The following is a 17398-nucleotide window of genomic DNA, read 5'->3' as shown; positions in this document are numbered from 1 at the left end:
TGATCCAAAGGCTCATGGTGCAAAACTCCAATTATTTCACAATATTAATATGATGAGAATTTTCAGTTGTTTGTAAGAGATTACCATCTCTTTGTCTTTGAGGAAAACTCTGATACAATTTAAAATGCAAATCTTGTATAATGATCCTTTCTAAAAATGGTGAGTTTATTTGAATTTTTAATTTATTTTTTTTTAAAATCTATGCCTAGTTATTTTCTATATCACAGCTGGGTCCTGGAGACTAAGTAAAGTGAGACTATGGGTTAGGATTCTGAAGCACAGATAGAAATAGCATTGCATGTTTAAGGCATATTTAAAGGGTCTGATTTTTCAGCTGCTGAACGCTCAATGTTTCTGGAAAATGGGCATCCAAACTCAACAGTTTGGGAAAAACTCAGACTGAGTGTCTCTGGGCTGCTTGCCTATGCAGAGCATGCTTGTATTCTAAACGGCAGTGCAATTGTCTTCTGTAACTCTCTAGGATGCAGCATTAGAATTCATTAGTAGAGAAGATCTGGTTTCCGACTGAAAAAGTATTGTGTATAAACCTTATCAGCTCACTAACAAGCCTGGACCACATTTTAAATGGGAGATCACAGCCCACTCCTTGTCTTTCCCATGTAATGAGGCTTGTCAAAATATAAAGCTCTTCTGCTTTAAATATGATGCCATTCCCACTGTGAAATAGCCATTTAAGTATAAAATATTTAAAGCAATAGGTCTGCTGTGCTCTTCTGCTGATATAACTGCATCCAAGCTACAGCATTTACCAGCATAAATAGATCAGAAAAAGAAAAATCGCCTCCCTAATCATCACGGTTATTCTGCTAAGTGTTTTTTCCTTTGGTTCTAGCTATAGAGAGCAGCTCTTTGTTCCACTCAGCTGGGCGGTGCGGTGAGCCAGGAGGTATTGCTGGAGAAGACAGCTCTCCCTAGCCTCTGCTCCCAGCAAGATTCACCTTTGCCCTACCCTGAACAAAGTGGTTTTGTTGCCGTGCGCCATGACTCACTAGGAAAGAGGAAATAACTGCATGCAATCCATTGCTGGCCAACTAATTGTTTGATGAACTCGTCCCCTTGTCTCTCTTCCCACTAGGCCATGGCAAAATTACCCTGACCCTGCTTTTAATAGGTTTACTTCTTCTGTCAAGTTATATTTATTGATACGTAGCTGCCTCTTGCTACAATGCAGGAAGTAATAACTTTCCAGGTCCTGGTTCCTGTCATCGTATGTTGCTCTTCATACGGAGAAATAACTGTTCTTGGAACCAAAGTTTCCCACTCACCTCTTCATCATCCCACAAGAGTGGGTTGGGCTGCTGTTGCTCCTGTTTGGTTCTCTGCTGTAGTAGTTCTCATAGCCTATTGCATCTGCATCAGGGCAAGAAAAATGAGATGTTCAAACAGGCAACACTTTTTTTTTTCCCTCACCAGAATGCAGCCGACCGCTGCGGCCATCAGAGGTGGCTGAAGCAGCTCAGGGGGACCTGGGGACTTGACAAAAGCCATTCAAGTGATTGTAAGCGGATATGTCCCTGGTAGAAAGGCATGCGTGACCTGAGATGAGCACAGTCACGGCTCTGAAGAGCTATTCTAATAGCTGTGGCTAACCCTAAGTAAGACGGCAGTTTCCTCCATGGCTGTTTCCTCTGTTGCCTTAAAGCTCAGAATTTGAGAGAGCAGAGCGTGGTCACTGGGAGCCTGGGACCATGCTCATGATACAACTGGCTGCAGTGTGTTTTGTTTATTTTTTTCTTAATGTATTGAGTCAGGGATTTTTGTCAGAGCTGGGGACATTTCTGAACATTATTGCCAGCAGCAATAATGAGCAATTTCCTGGTCTGTGCTTGTGCTTGAGTGTCTCCCTACCTTTCCTATCTCCCCCATCCACCTCCTGAGAGCTGATTTGCTGTTTACCCAGAGATATTTGTTTTTGTTCTCTCAAACACAGTTATGTTACAGTTCCTTCACTCTCCTCTACGGTGTCGTTAAGGGTGAAATTGAGACCATTTCCAAGCCTAGCTTTACAGATGAAATGGTTACAGATGGATTTGTTTATTTTACATCTAGTAACTCCCAGTGTAGTTGCTTAGAGCTGGTGGCCACACACCCTTTCTTCCTGCTCTGTGTTAAAGCCAAACAAACGTGAGTGAAGTCTGGGATTATCTCAGTTCTGATATCAGCCAATTAAGAAAGACATTGGACTTGGGCTAAAAGTTGTGTTGACATTCTCACACTGGGTCAGCCAAGATCATAAGCAGAGCAGGCATGTTCAACTAGTGAGTGTGAAGAATCCTTACCAATAAGATTTTCAGTAATTAGGGACTTTTCTGTCCAATTTAAGGGTCTCCTATTACCTTTCTAGAATGTCACCTTGGTATAGTTTCTAGTCTAGAATGCATTGTAAGATTAGGTAGAAGAGAAGAGTGAACAATAGCATCAAAACCCAAAAGGTTTGGTCAGGATGAGGGTCTCCCGCTACACAATGCAAAACCACGCGTGGGTTTCCTCCTGCATCTTGCAAATAATAAAAGAGATCAACAGCTCACTGTGTGCTACTGCACAAACTCATTAGGAGAGCTGTGGAGGTACCAGGATGTTACTTCCAGAACATATCACCTTCTAGAAGGTGGCAAAAAAAACCACCAAAAAAGCATGTCAGTGGTTTCTTTGCCTTTCATAAAGCTCTCAAGTGTTTTTCCCACCTATTTCTTATTAGAAATGAGTCCTGACATAGCCAAGAGCTGTTTGCAGAAAATTGCCTAGGCGACTGGGGAATGAGAAATCTCACATAGTGGGGGGGAAAAAAAAAGGAGAAAAAAAATCAAACCAAACTCTAGCTGAGAATTACAAATTTCTTAGTATGCAGAAGTCGTTTCACACTGTTGCAAGGCACAGTTCTCCCTTCTGCCAGTGAAAATGTAGTTTTTTCCTTGGTAAATGCTCCCATATCAGTGAATTTGACTCCCCTATGTGAAGAAGAATAAACTATAGCAGCAAAATGGCATCCAGTGCACCAGTATCAATATATTCGTTTAAAAAAAAAAAAATCCCCAATCCCAATTCTTAATCATTATAGGTGTAATGACAGGAAGGCTGAGTGACAAACAGGCCCCAGACAGCTCAGTGCTGAGTTAGGGACAGCATCCAGCTCTGCTGAGGATGTTCCTAGGGTGTAATTGCCACCAGCTCTGAGCTCTGCGATGAAATCAAAGGGGGATGTAAGCTGTTCCCGTACGAGATAATTATCCCTTGGGACAGGATATTCATACTGCTGATGTTTGTACCTGTACAGCTCCTAGCACGGAAGGTTTTTATGGGTATAAAATTTTCTTATACCAGTATAGCTTATTCCCCATGCAAAATGGAGGTAAGCTCTACTGATACTGCTGGGGGCATGCTAAGGGGATTTTCTCTTTGGTGTAACAGTATGGTGTTAGAGCAGACAGTGGAACTGAAACAGTAGCTGTGCACAGATTAAAAAAAAAGGAGGAAGAGATCTTTTCAGCATAGATATGCATCATCAGCTAATGAAGAGATGAAATAGGATTATTTTTTTTCTCTCCTACAAGGGCTGTGAATCTTTGTTTGCTGCGGCAGCTGCACAGAAGTGCAAGCATTCACGCAGTCTCTAAAAATCTTGTATTGCTTGTTGAAGTAAGAGAGTGTGGTTTGTGTTTGGCCACTTGAATCATTAGATAGCCTCCCTTCTGGTGATGTTTTTGGAGAACTCCTACTCTGGAGCAGCATGTTTTCACTTTACAACTGCTTTTAGCTCTTGCTGTCCCAGTCTCCATTTCAGCCCAGAGGTTCTGATCACTGAAGTCGTTGAAAAGGCTGCTTTGGCTTGAATGGGCAGTCTGTGAACCTTACATTGCTTCTGCGTGCTGGAAAAAAGCCAATTTCATTCAAAATTTCCCCCAACTAGGGTCTTGCCCTTATACAAAAAAACTTCCTGAAAGGACAAAAGATGTTATTCCCAATTGGGCAGGTGGAACAAAACAGAATACAGAGTCTGGTGTTCTCTGTGCTGCAAATGAAGAGGCAGCATCTCTGTCAAGGGGACACCAGGGTGCAGTTACATGGTAAGTTGGCTCTGACTTGTCACCACTGCAGGAAATTGAGGTTGCCATCTCTGCGAGGCAGTTTGCCACCTCCTTAGCGGTGCCAGTTCAGCTGTACTGTGAAATGAACCTAGTTGAAAAACCAAAACAATTCTTTTTTTTTTTTTTTTCCTTTCTTTCTTTTTCGGAGGGTTATTTTTAACCCGGACCATTCAGCTATGCCACCGGCAGTGCTGCACAGGGAGTGATGGCAGCACAGGGAGGGAGAAGGGAGCCATGGTGGGTGGGAATGAATCGCCAGAGCAGAAACTCCTCCAGCTTTTGGCTTCACCTCCGAAGGACATGTTCTGCACAACTGCAGCCTCAACCTAACGGGTGGCTCATCTGATGAGACCAATAGGAATAATTACCTGGAGGTTGTGTTCCTGTCATTTTAGTCTTAATGAAGTAGTCTATGTCTGACTCTATGATGCAGTTCTCCAAGCTTACTCGAACCTCTTCATACAGCTAGAAAACAGAATCCAAGAACTTAATTTAATTTTTAACATTTTACATTGAATTAACAATTGATGCTCTTCTAATACTTTTCCCCTTAAGAGGCACTTTATACTTGATATATGTCTGATCTGGATGGGTCCTTGGCCTGTCCCTTGTACAAACATTCTTGTAAACACAATTGTTTATTTGTGCTCTGGATATTCTTCTAAGCAAGGAGGACAAAGGCAGTCCAGGGCTTTTCAATGCAATAAAGAAATTAATAGCAGGAAACAACCATTCAAAGGCAAAATTAGTGTGTTCTTTATGCCTTCCAACTTTGAGACCATGTCTGGATGCCTTTCTGAAAGTTGTGCCTGTGCCCAAATATACTCGACTGAGCGTTCTGGTAGCTGGAAGCATTCCCCAACAACCCAAGGGGAGGAGACATCTAGGTGTCACCAAGTGTGACACAGACCATCTACATCCAGGCATACATCTAGTTTACATCTAGGGGGAACAAGCTAGATTGAGAGTACTCCCCCCTCACTGAACATGCACAGCGGCCGGTTTGCTGCAAACCGCCAGCACACGCAGAGAAGGGCAAGCTAGTGCTGCGTTGTCAGAGCACTCTTCCTCCTCCTCTTCCTCCTCTGCATGTGAAGCTACTTGGCAGGTGCCCCTACCTCGTCATCCTTCACACACTGCATGGAGAGCTGGTTGCAGTGAACCCACAGCGAGTTGCGGAGGATGGTGATGCGGTCGCATTCCTGGAGCTGGAAGACCTAAAGCCAAAGAGGAGATGTGAGGAGGCCTCATGGTAGTTACTCATTTGCATTGCTGGCAGCGACGGGGCTGGGGGTCCTCTGGGCCACGTTCGTATGTCTGCAAACCGTTCTGAAGGATCCTTTATAAAGGATTTCAGAGTCAGGGTCCTGTCTGCCCATCACACTGAAATACTGATGTTTAACAGATCAGTAGGGTACTGGCATGAAAGGGTTGTATTTATGCTAAAGGTAGAGACAAAAATATCCATCTCTGCCATCTAAAGCCTCTTTCCAAACTTTTCTCTTTTGAAACTACTTGAGGCTCTCTGGAGTTGTGTCTCTATTCATTTCTAAGGTTATTTTCATGGTAAAAAGAAGGCATTTTTCTTCCTTTGGAGTTTACTCCCCTCCTTCATCTGTCTGATTTTCTCATGCTGTTGCACAGCTTGAGAAGAATGAAGGAGGAAGAGAGAGGAAATGTGTGAACTGAGTTGGGGGAAGAGGCAGATAAACTCTTTCTGTAAAAAAGTAAAAAAAAAAAAAAAAAAAAAAAAAAAAAGAAAGACGACCCTGATCTCTAAATTGTGCTGTTATAAGTAGAACATCAATTTTTGGTTTTCTATGAGGTGTGAAAAGCTCAGATGCTTCCAGCCATCTGTTTCCATCTCCATTTGCTAGTAATTATGTCCAGAACATCACAAATGTATACAATATTCAGCATAACATTCAGTTGGGTACGCTGCCTGCCATCTAACATCTTACCATCTTAAAAAAACCCAGAAAAAAGTCCATCAGGGAGTCAGCTGTCGTTGGGACCAGTTTCTGAGAGAAAAAGCTCTTAAAGAGAATCTGAAGGGTGGAGAATGAGTGTTTCAATATCCATTCTGAACAAAAAGCCTGTGGCTGGAGCCTAGACCTTACGGGGCTACTGAAATAGCACAAGAGCCAACTGGGAATTTTCCAGGTAAATGGTGTCCTGTCGGGAAATGGAGCTCATCAAAGAGTCAAGTGTTGTGACTCGGCTTGTCAAGTCCTTTGCAAAGCTGGCCCTTGTTTTAGATACATCCCTCGTGCCCCAGTGGCTTGTGCAACAGACTGCTGGTGAGCCTGGGCATCTCGTGCTAAGGGATATGGCTCAGCCCCTGTGACAAAGGTCGTCCCAATGCTGCCACTTGTCAGCCAAGATTCTCAGGCTGTGGATGTCCAGAGCTCAGCTGGAGACCCAAGCGATCTCCGCATTTCCAGATTCCCCACTGTGCAGCCAGAAGTTTGGGATCTTAAGCTGCTTTTGTACTAGTTACCAGTTTTAAATGCTTAAAAAAAACCAAAAACCACTATCAGTTTTCCTGTCTACAAGCACTTTTGAAAGAAAGTGTTAAAGATGCCCTTCCTTTATGAATGGTTCTGTGGGCTATTCAGAATTTAGCCATGTGGGAGAAATGAAGTGGTTCAGGTTGTGGAATGCTCTGTTTCTTTGTTGGCTTTTTAATAAGGGGGGAAATGTGCATCTTGGGAAAATTAAGGCTTGGCACAATTTCTGTGGAAAGTCTGCTGTGCCAGTCGTGGGACTTTCCAGTCCTCCCAGACAGGGAATATTTAAGAGGAAGCAGAGAACTGGAAAGCTATTCTCCTGGCATTTTATTTTACGTGGAAATAAAGCTTGCAACAGGTAAACATAGCAAAATCACGCTTCAGCAGATGGTCAATTGAAGGATTAATATGACCAAGCGTGTGGCTGATTTGGATGTCAACCAGTTCCTGTAAACCGTTGTGCAAAACTTACCAGCCAAGTGCAAATCTCCTTGTCCATCCTCAGCATGGTGGAAATAGAGACTTTTCCACTACCGCCTTTCAGATGGAAGATTACTCCATGGCAGAGGGCAGGTATTCTTGCAGGTGAATATGAAGCACTGTGCAAAATATTCTGAGTGGCTTGGATATCTGTGTTCTCAGAATGCTATGGTACATACTTTTTTAGCTTACCCAGAAAAATTTATTTTTAATCTCCATTGAACTTGTGAGAAACAAACACAAAAACCTCTCCTGCATTACAAGAAGCCATTCAGGAAGCCTCTTGCAAAACATAATCTAAAGGGAATCTTTTGTTTGTTCATTTTTAAGGGATTAATTGAATTCTTCTTGTTTTGATTTTGAAATTCATTCTTTTAAACTAAAAAATATTTTTTATGCCTGCATTTCAGTTGATTTTCTACTGAAATTACATGTCACAAAGCAGTTATTTGAGAAACAACCTTATCTTGGCTGTGATAGAAGACCCATCCCTAAAGCTAGTGTATTCTTACGTCGTGGGTGAAAACTGGTAGCAAATACTTGTGAATATATTGTACCAGTTCATATATTGCTCCACTTCTCACACCTCTGCACTTACTCCTCTCCTTTATGTTTGCCTACATATGCTGAACAAGCAAGGGCAGTGTAAGCAAGTGAGATAGCAGCTATTTCTAAATCAACTCATTTTTGCAGTATTTTTGCAGACGTCTACCGAGACTCCACATAAAGCAAACAGCAAACCCCTTGGGACGGTATCTCAGGTCTTAGACTGGTATCTGCAAGTAGGATAAAATAAAGAGTGCACAAATATATTGCTGCAAAAGTCAATGTTTACCTCGCAGGTTTTGATATGTTCCTGTTCCCACTCTGTCCTGACCTTATCCAGCTGCTCAATGTTCTGTTTGTACACGTTCTCTGTAAACACAGACACACATAATAGCAACCCAACAGTTAGGAAAAAAATTACACAGCCTTTCTCTTTTTCTTCCTATTAGGACTTTCTGTGGTTCTTGCACCTTAGGCCTGTGATTTGCTGGAGTACCACTGGAATGTGTGAGCTTGAAACTAGTGGGCCGTGAGGATATTTGGGGTTTTTTTCTTTGCGACTTTATGCCAGAGTAAGGATTCTCCCTGTATGGTTTGCAGATCATCTATAAACTTTACAGTGGGGATAATGCAAAACAGAGATGAAGAGCCTGGACTGTGCTTGGGCACTGAGCGTCCTTAGGCTCTTTCTGTGCTGAGCCAGCCAGGTAAGCCATGGAATTTGGTGTAAACTTTTACATGAGCAGTTAGGGATGATTGTGAATAGGCTCAGATGTCTGCTGGCCTCTCCTTGTGGTAATAGACGGTGTTTCTGGCTGGAGAATTCTACCATGCTCACGTACAGGGAACCTGGGGACTGTGTATCTGGTTTGGGCCAGATGGGGGCAACCCAAGTGCTGTTCTTTTGTGCTTTCAAACTTGCTTCAAGAAGAGCTTTTCTTTCCTGGGTGAAGTCCCTAGAGGAAGTCTTGCATAAATTCTTTAACGAAAGCAGGATGTTTGCATTTCCAGAAAGGAAAGTAAATGTAGATGACTATCACGTTGCTGTTTTTCAGAAGCTTCGTCATTAATCTTTAGGTAGGCGACTGGGAAACCTGACTTCTAACAGAGCCAGCCTGGGTAACTTGGATGGTGCTCTATCAAAATCAGGGTGCTGGTTGCAAATAGGGCATCACCTGCTTCATTTGCTGCGTCTCTGCATTGCTTGGCTTTGTTCTGACTCTGAAACAGGAAAAGAAACACCCCAAATTAATTTCTGACCGTATTTTTTGCTTCTGCTACAGGTTTTTTGCTGCCTGCTCCCTTTCCCCTTCTAGAGGAAAGGCTCAAACTTGCAAACACTTCTTGGCTGTCCCGGCCTTATGAAGGGACCAGAATTTCACAGGTGCAGCCACAGGTTCACTGACTTCAAGGGAAACCTGGCAACTTGCATCTTTCCATTCAGACACGCCTGCCATAGGAGCTCAGCGCTAGCGTGATCCAGCCTGAAGCTTGTGTCTGCTGGCTGAGTTGTTTTTTTTCTCAAGTGTTTGATGTGCTTTTCTAATAGATATTTATAAGCAGAAATAAATGGCAGTTAAAATTCTTCATCTGCCGAGCTCCTCATGTAACACACAGATGAAAAGAACCCAGCCTTTAAAATACTTTGCAAATGCCAGATTATTTCCCGCAACAACTCAGAAGCCTAAAAGCAAAATTCACTCTAAGTAGAACTTCTCTTTTTTTAAAAAAAATCCTGCAGCTTTTAACAAATGAAAATACAGCTATTATTGACAGCTCTGTACTCCCAGGTCTTTCTGCACAGATGGTGATGACAGTACACTAATGCGCTGCTCTAGACATCAGTATCACACATTCTTCCCTTCTGCCCTTCAAGACAAGGCTCAGGTAGGGGTTCTTATGACCATATTCCTCATCACAGCTGGCTGGAAAATGTGTAGTAAGCTGGGAACATAAGCTTCATTCTTATTTGCTTCCTGGCCCAAACTGTTTGCGAGCGCAGCACAGAATTAAACAGCTGACATGTTTCTTGTGAGATGCCTCTCTGCATTTCAAATGTGCTGGCGTGTGCGTGGAGGTAACGGTAACGAAGCACCCTGGGATCCTTCTGCATGAAAGGAGCTGGGTCAGGTTTTGATGCCAGTGAAGCTGCTGAGTGTTCTGACAGAATTTCACTAGGGCCAGGATTTCATCCCCTCTTTACAGCTAAGCTGTGGAGGGTTTTGTTCATCAAAGGTTAGTGAATGCTGGAAATAAAATGTAAAGTTCTGATGCTGTTTTTAGCATCTCCATCCCCCCACTCCTTGAGATGATTTTTGATCCTTTTTGCTTACACTGCACTGATTTTTATCGAGCCAAAGGGAGTTCGTTTATTTTGTTTTCTCCATCTGTTCCACTGTAAAATGTTCCCATTAAAAGTTAGTGAATTGTCAGCTACAAGTATCAAGACGATGCAGTGAAGGACTGCAGTGCCTTAATTTCCAATGATTTATTTTTGAGTTTGTAAATTTAGTTGAAATTAAACTAACCATAAGGAGAAAAATGTTAAGGAAAATATGCATTTTAATGTAGGATCCTATGCCCACTAAATGTAAGCGACCAAAAGGCAAAAGTAACTGCATAACATACTTCTGACTTGTTGGCTTTTTTTATGAATAATTCTGGAGAAAAATCTCATTCAGTTTCCCTTCAGGATTCACAGAGCAATTAGATCATAGCCTAGGATAAATTAATTAGACAACTTAGTCCCTTCCCATCATTTTTAAAAACCTTGGCCTATTGCAGAACAAGATTGCAGTTACCAAAGGAGTTTGTGAAGGAAGACTTCCTCGGGAAGGTGCTTTGTTTTAATTTTGATTCCAAGGGGTGGGTTAAAAGGGAAAGCAGCCCCTGGCATCCTGCAGAATGGGTTGGTCAATTGTATTCTCTTGTACCTTGAAAAGGAAAAAAACCAGAGTTTTCTTTCTAAATAGTGCTGTCATCCAAGGTACCTTTTCTGTTTGCTTTTGATTGCCTGAAGCACTTGTTCGTTCAAAGGACTGCTCGGCCTCGTCCGCTTCCTTGCACTTCTGTTCATAAGTCTTCTTTGACTGTATGGAAATGAAATCAAATGTGAGGGCTTGGATTAGGGAACAAGTCTGGGTTGTTTCCAGCGTGATGTTCCAGGCATTTTCTGTTTTGCAGTCGGTCTGGGGGAGCAAATCAGTGCCCAAGTTTGGGCAACAGAAAAAATTCCCAATGACACCGTAAGGAGATAGAACAATAGACCTGAGAAATTAGGCATAAATTGGGCTCTTTCCTCACAGCTCTGAAATTTTTTGCTTTGTACGATTGCAGCCAGCTCCCAGCAGGAGTGGTTATGAATACACAGGCAGCACTAGCACCATCGGTGCATCAGGTGTTTGTCTGAGCTACAGGGTAGAGACAAAATTAGGGGCCCACGTCCCCAGGGTGCCAGTGGGGATGGGTTGTCATTTCCACAGCCTGACCTGGAGCATCAGGTGGCTGAAGTCAGTGTGTTGCCTTCCCCATTGCTCCAAGCTGTGATGCAGAGCCAGGACCCACAGGTAAGAGTCTCGGTGCAGTCCTCGAAAGCAAAAGAAATCCTTATTTGCACCAAAAGACCTCCCTGTCTTAGAGCTTCACTTAGAACAACCACATTTAAATAAAAGCTGCTAGTACGGTTCCAGCTGTAGCACTGGTGGGTCTGCAACTTTACTTTAGAGGCAATTGCCCACTGGAAATCAAAACCAGCTGCCTGCAGTTCCTGTACCTGCAAGCTTTCCAGTTGGAGAGCTTTCCTTCTGTTTACAAGATTCCCTTGCCGTTTTTAAAATTGTATTTACACAGACTGAAAAATTGCATTTGCTCCTGGAAGTATCCTTGCCTAGAAAGAATGAAATCCTGTGTGACCTGGGGCATTGTTTGTTCCACATTAACTTTCTGAGTTAATTCTGACTCTTCAGTGAGTGCAGCAGGGAAGATTCGCTTCCTCCTTGTAGGAGGAATCTCTCACACACACACTTTTGCACTCTTACACACTCACACGTTCTTTACATAGGTACATGTAATACAGATTTCATCCAGTCTCAAACGGGAGCCAGTTTGCATCAAAAAACCTGCACAAAACCTCCTTGCTTACCTCCATTGTTTTCTTGTAATGGGACAACTTGCTCTTTTGCATGCGCTCCATCGCAGACTCATACTGTAAGACACACACAGAAGTAAGCATTTCTTGCTTTGGACTCCCCCCCTCCCCTTCATCCCCCTTTTTTTTTAGGGGCAGAGTTAGAAAAGCCATTGTCGGAGCCTTTGTGTGAGCCACGTGCCTGTGGGGAAAATGACTTCACTCTGCTTTTATAAATGACAGGTTTCTAAGTGACAAAGAGAATCGAAGTGCCAGGTAAAAAAATAACCCAAGATAATTCTGCTTCAGTCATTTCCATTAATAGCAGAGAGTATGTAGATCTTCGTTTTCTTCCTCCCCCCCCTTTTTTTTTTTTTACCTTAAGGAGATTAAGTAGCATAACACCCAGTCACAGTGCCCATCAGCTCCGCCAGCAGAGCTTCCCTTTCCCTTTCCCTTTCCCTTTCCCTTTCCCTTTCCCTTTCCCTTTCCCTTTCCCTTTCCCTTTCCCTTTCCCTTTCCCTTTCCCTTTCCCTTTCCCTTTCCTTTCCCTTTCCTTGTTCAAGAGCTTGATCCCGCATCTTTGCAGACCAAACCACTGTCCCATCCACGTGAGCAAGGGTAGTTATCCATTTTAAGTACAAACAATTCCTGTGTAATTTATATTCCATCGCTTCTGGCAAATTTATGCTCGATGCAATTTGATTTCCTTTTCATCCTCTGGTCAGCGATGGAAGGACAGTGCTGAATTCTCTATTATGGTTTTTGTTGTGATATGCTCAGCCTTATGTGACAGTGAGATATGCTCTTACTTGGCGTGGGTTTCTTCAATGGGACTTTTGGTCCTTTAATCTTTATATTCTGCTCAAGTGAAGCTCTTTCCAAGGCTACCCAGAGGCGTGCTTCACATTGGGCTAAATAGCACAGCCCTGAGAGCAGCTACAGTGAAACACAAATCACAGCATTTTGGGAAGTTACCAAAAATGCTGACACCATCTAGCATGTCTAATGTTGACTTCCTCACAGCCACATGCTGGAAGGAGGAAAAAAAAAGCTTGCCTAAGACTCCAAAGCAGGTTTTCCCTTTATTCCAGGCCCAGCTAACTGTTTCCAGTTGAGTTATAGACTTACTGTTTTTAACAGGAGAGAAAGCCTCTCTCTTTGCAAATCCTAGTGGCAAAGTGGTGGGGGGGATACAACTGCTGATGAGCTAGGTGCGTGTTATCTGCCTTTATGTGCCTTATTTGCTTCATCAGATTGCTGTGGACCTCAAATCTCAGTAGCAGCACTGGTTTTACCCACTCTCATATTCAGAGTTCCCTGCTATTCCAAGTTCCTGTGTGGCAGGGTTGTAGACACCAGATCTTTGTGGCATTGGATACTGGTCATATGCATTTTCATTTGTTGAAAATTAGAAAAGAACTGGATATTTTATTTTACCCCTCCATCAATCAGTGCTTTCGGTATTAAGTGACTGTCCTGTCTTTGTCTTCAACCACGTGGAACCAGAGAAGGTGTAAGAGTTGTCTCTACTGTCACTGTTGTCTCTACTGAGAGCTGCTTTTTCAAGGGACTTAGAGCTTGGTAAGATCACAGGGGTTGAAATGGCCTTAAATACACTCAAATTTTTATTATGTCCTTTCCCTCCACTCTACAGACTGGGATAGAACAGTTGGAAATAGAGGGAGGAAGAGGATGAAAGAGCCCAGAGGGGATGAACACATAGCTAGATGCTATTTATCTCTTGTATTTGTAACTCAGCAGACATTGGTGTTGCATTCAGCATGGTATTCATTTCTTTTATGTTTTTAAACATTTGTGCTACCCCTTCATTTTAGTACATGTGGGAGATCATGCAGGATCATACCAAAGAAACCCAATTAGCAAGTGTATAAAAAAGAGAAAAGGAAGGATTAAGTTCTTACAGGAATAATAATAGTATCTACAGTTACACCAGAGAGAGTAAAAGTGACTAAAGCCTCTGTCTCCTGAGTTCAGAGCACTACTGTATTTTCAGCTGGGACCAGAAAGAGATTTTCTTCTGCAGTCTGGTATATGGAGTGAAGAGGGCGCACTGGGCATGTTTTATCATCTTTTGCAGTATTCACAGTTTATGGCTGGAGACAGGTCGTCAGCACGGCCCATTGACCCAATCTGTTTCAACATTTCTCTAGTTTCTCACCTTTTTCCTTTGCTCCTTCTGTCTTTCTCGGAACTCCTCTATTCCTTTCAGTTCATCCTTCAGCATTACTGCCAGCTGGATATGGGAGTTTCCAACGCTTTCGATTTCTAAAGCAAATCAGAATTTGTATACGGTCAGGGGACAGGTCTTTAAACATGAAGTCACATTTTTCAGGAGATGCTTCTGGGATATGGCTCCTGTACGACTTGTCATGAACAGGGCAGCCTGAAAAAAGGCCTTCCTGTGTTTCTGCATGCAATGATGTAGCCGAGGGTTCACGCAACCTGAATAGGGCTTATTGCAGGTCCTCCCAGTGCCTACAAAATGCACGGGCAAGGCTCCTCCCTGCAGAATGGGAGCACCCGCTCAGAGCAACCTTGACAAGTGCAGAGCCCCATTTACCCCCCTTCCTTCTGGGGCTGGAGGTCAGATGTGATGTGGAGGGAGAGGAGCTCTGACCTCCATCATCTCCTCCTGTGTCTGCTTTCCCTCCCCTACGCTGCTGGATTGTCATTGCTCTTGGGAGCTGCTTGCCAGTTGTGTCCAGCCTTGCACAAATGTCATTAGAGAAGGTTGCAAGCTGAGAATTTCCAAGGGTCAGGAAAGACGGATTGAATTTCAGAGCACCTGGCTGCTGCTGTTTGAAGTGCCTGGTAACTTCTCACATTTGTCGGCTTTGGTGCCCTCTGAAATAGAACCCCCCATTTTCCAGAAGTGTTGAGCTCCCCCACCCAGACACTAAAAGTACCTTAATTCACCAGCTGCTTCTCAAAAGGGTGTTTTAATCTAAACAGCAGGTGCCGGTAGCCAGGTATGCTGTCCTACGGGCTGTGATGGTGGTGCATTTTCCGTGTGTGAAAGGTTTTTGTTCGGCTTTGGGCCCATTTAGAAAACATGCTGGTTTCATGTCAGTGGTGTGCAGGAGAGAGAACAGAGCTGATGTTTTGTGGCTTTATTCAGATGAAGCTAACTTGAGGAACAAGCCATTTTCTTTGCTACCAGAGAGTGGGTTGAGTGCCCAGCCTTGGAGGACTCCCAGTGGGAGTCCTTTCCCTCCACTCTACAGACTGGGATAGAACAGTTGGAAATAGAGGGAGGAAGAGGATGAAAGAGCCCAGAGGGGATGAACACATTGTGTGCCTGTCTTACCCAGGTCAGAGAGGAAGATGTAAATACTTACGTTGCTTGAGCCTCTCAAATGCTGCCTTCAGTGTGCTGTGGGGCAGAAACAAGGGCACTTTATCAATATAGGCTTCTAAGGATGGGTTGTGAATCCACAGAAAAAAACTTTCCCTCAGAATCTCAAAGATCCACACAGAGATAAAACTCTTAATAGTCTTGTAATAAAAGTTGACCATGCTAACAAGCACAACAGCATCGATCCGTTACCATCAGGAAATGCAATAAAATGCTCCATGAAACAAGGAATTGCACTACTCCTCATGTACACCCTCTTTTTTTAATCCCACTGTATTTGTGGCTGTGGATGTTAGCAGACGTTTCTCTATTCTTGCACCTTTCCAATGGATACAAGTCAACAGAAAGAGATAAAGATGGTCAAGGGGAATTGGGTTTTGGAGCATTAATCTGAAAGGTAGAGTGAAACCAGCTCCACCCTCTGTGTTGAATGCAGCACCAGCAATTTTTTCCTCCTCAGTCACCCTTGAAGCTAGAGCAGCTCTGCTATGCAGCATCCTCCCTACCATGCTTTCCGAGCACCCCCGTGTGGCACAGCTTGCTCTCCTTTAACAGGCTCACAAATGGTGCAGAGAGCCTACAGAAGCTTTGAAACCCTCATGTTCCCGCGGGATTTCGGCATCCCAGAAGCACAGCATGAATAAACCATGCTGTGAAATCCGGCCCCGGTGCTGGGCTGGGAAGTATAGCATGGAGATGAGCAGAAAGAGATGTTATGCTGCTTGTCCAGATGGACCTACGTAACTAAGTGGTCCTACAATGTAGAGTTGCAGAAGGGCACAAAAGGGTAATGATAGATTGTCTGATGTCCTGGGTTTTGGCACACCAGAGTCCGTTTTAAGAAAGCAGCATTGATACCAGCATGGAAGTGATGGGAGAGGAAAGAGCATAGGCTGTAAAAGGCATTTTCAACTTAATAATTTCCTCTAGCTCCAAGTTTGCAGGCTGGCAGAGCATTTGTATATGCAGAAGCCGGGGCTGTGGTATGATTTGGAGGTTTTTCAGATATAGGAATCATCTCTTCAAGACCCAGAGTCTGTTGTTCCCTGAGGGAAACAGTTCTGGGATCTCTGTGGAGCCCTGGTCTACCCCAGGAGGGAGCCCAGGGGATAAGCTTGTTAATGGAGACCCTAAAGTCTCCCTGGCTGAAGGCTGGGTACCAGGAGAGCCTAGAAGAGGACGCACAGCACTTCCCAACCATGTGCGACTGCAGATGGAGAGGGAAATCCTGTATCTCATGGGCCATTTCAGGAGTCTTAAGAGACACATGAAGGATCCTAATTGTCCTATGTTAATTTAGGCTGGACATCTGTTTCCTAATCAAAGCTTGCTCTCCCAGCAGCAAGGCTGCCTTGCCAGGCATCAGAAAAATGCACAGGCGAGGGGAAAGGCTGGGCCTGTCCTCAGCGATAACTGCTCTGCAATCCACTTCCAAACCTAAATTTGTAGAAATGTAGAAAAGACTTTCAGCCAGAAAAGATGAGTATTGAGCTAACTGTTTGATTCTTCCAGCTTTCAACTAGATTTGTTGTGGTGAATCTCCTGAGACAAGTCACATAAAACATACTAGATTGAGTATTTCTCAATGTCGTTCTAATAACACTTAAACATTCATTTTGAAAAAAAAAAATAAAAATGAGTCTGGTGTGAAATTTTGAAGGAAACTAAATTTTCACAACACTAAGGAAACAAACAGTATTCTTTCCAGCTAAGTTAATTAAAAAAATTAAATGTCTGAAATAGGTAACTACTAGAATTTAAAAAATAGGGGATGCTTGCAAACTGCACATACCCTTTGCACGCTGTGTTGATCTATTGTTCCCAGAGATTTTTTTTCCTTTGCTGCTGGTGATTCAGGTAATGTAAAGACTGGCAAAATTGCTGTCGTGGAGACTGAAAAATAGCGCTTTCTCAGTGCATATCAAGGACAAAAGCAATTTGCTGCTTTTTTGGTTTCCAAGCCTCTGAGCTAGCAGAGTAGTTCTTGATCATAAGCCATACGTGAAGCTTTTCTCCCTTTTTGCTGGCTCTCTGTAAGGACGAGTGTTTCTTCTGGTATAATAATGCATCTGGCTATGAGCTGGAGAGAGACCAATTTGCCCCTTGCATGGTCTCTAATGGCCTTTTCAGAAAGCTCTGGCCTTTTGCTCCTTATATGAAAGATTTGCCCAGCCGGTTCCCCAGCTGCTGACTGGGGCAAGGCCATAGTCCATAAGTAGATTGAAATAGACTTAAGCCATTTCCTTCCTTA

At 43.4% G+C, this 17398-nt stretch overlaps 1 protein-coding gene across 1 annotated transcript in view; it reads right to left on the bottom strand.

Annotated features, from left to right (window-relative positions):
* PSTPIP1 (proline-serine-threonine phosphatase interacting protein 1) overlaps positions 1-17398 on the bottom strand; it is a 38604-nt gene that overhangs the window by 6198 nt on the left and 15008 nt on the right. Inside the window, exons 4-12 of the mRNA XM_074156012.1 lie at positions 15131-15165; positions 13951-14057; positions 11784-11846; positions 10633-10731; positions 8818-8863; positions 7932-8011; positions 5225-5323; positions 4475-4571; positions 1287-1371 (exon numbers count right to left, since the gene is read on the bottom strand). Coding sequence (XP_074012113.1) covers positions 1287-1371; positions 4475-4571; positions 5225-5323; positions 7932-8011; positions 8818-8863; positions 10633-10731; positions 11784-11846; positions 13951-14057; positions 15131-15165 — 711 coding nt within the window. The remainder of the gene's footprint in view (positions 1-1286; positions 1372-4474; positions 4572-5224; positions 5324-7931; positions 8012-8817; positions 8864-10632; positions 10732-11783; positions 11847-13950; positions 14058-15130; positions 15166-17398) is intronic.

This window comes from Numenius arquata, chromosome 11 (genome assembly GCF_964106895.1).
Source record: "Numenius arquata chromosome 11, bNumArq3.hap1.1, whole genome shotgun sequence".
Classification (NCBI taxonomy): domain Eukaryota; kingdom Metazoa; phylum Chordata; class Aves; order Charadriiformes; family Scolopacidae; genus Numenius; species Numenius arquata.
Note: the sequence above shows the minus strand (reverse complement) of the source record. Positions and strands in the feature narration are given on the sequence as shown.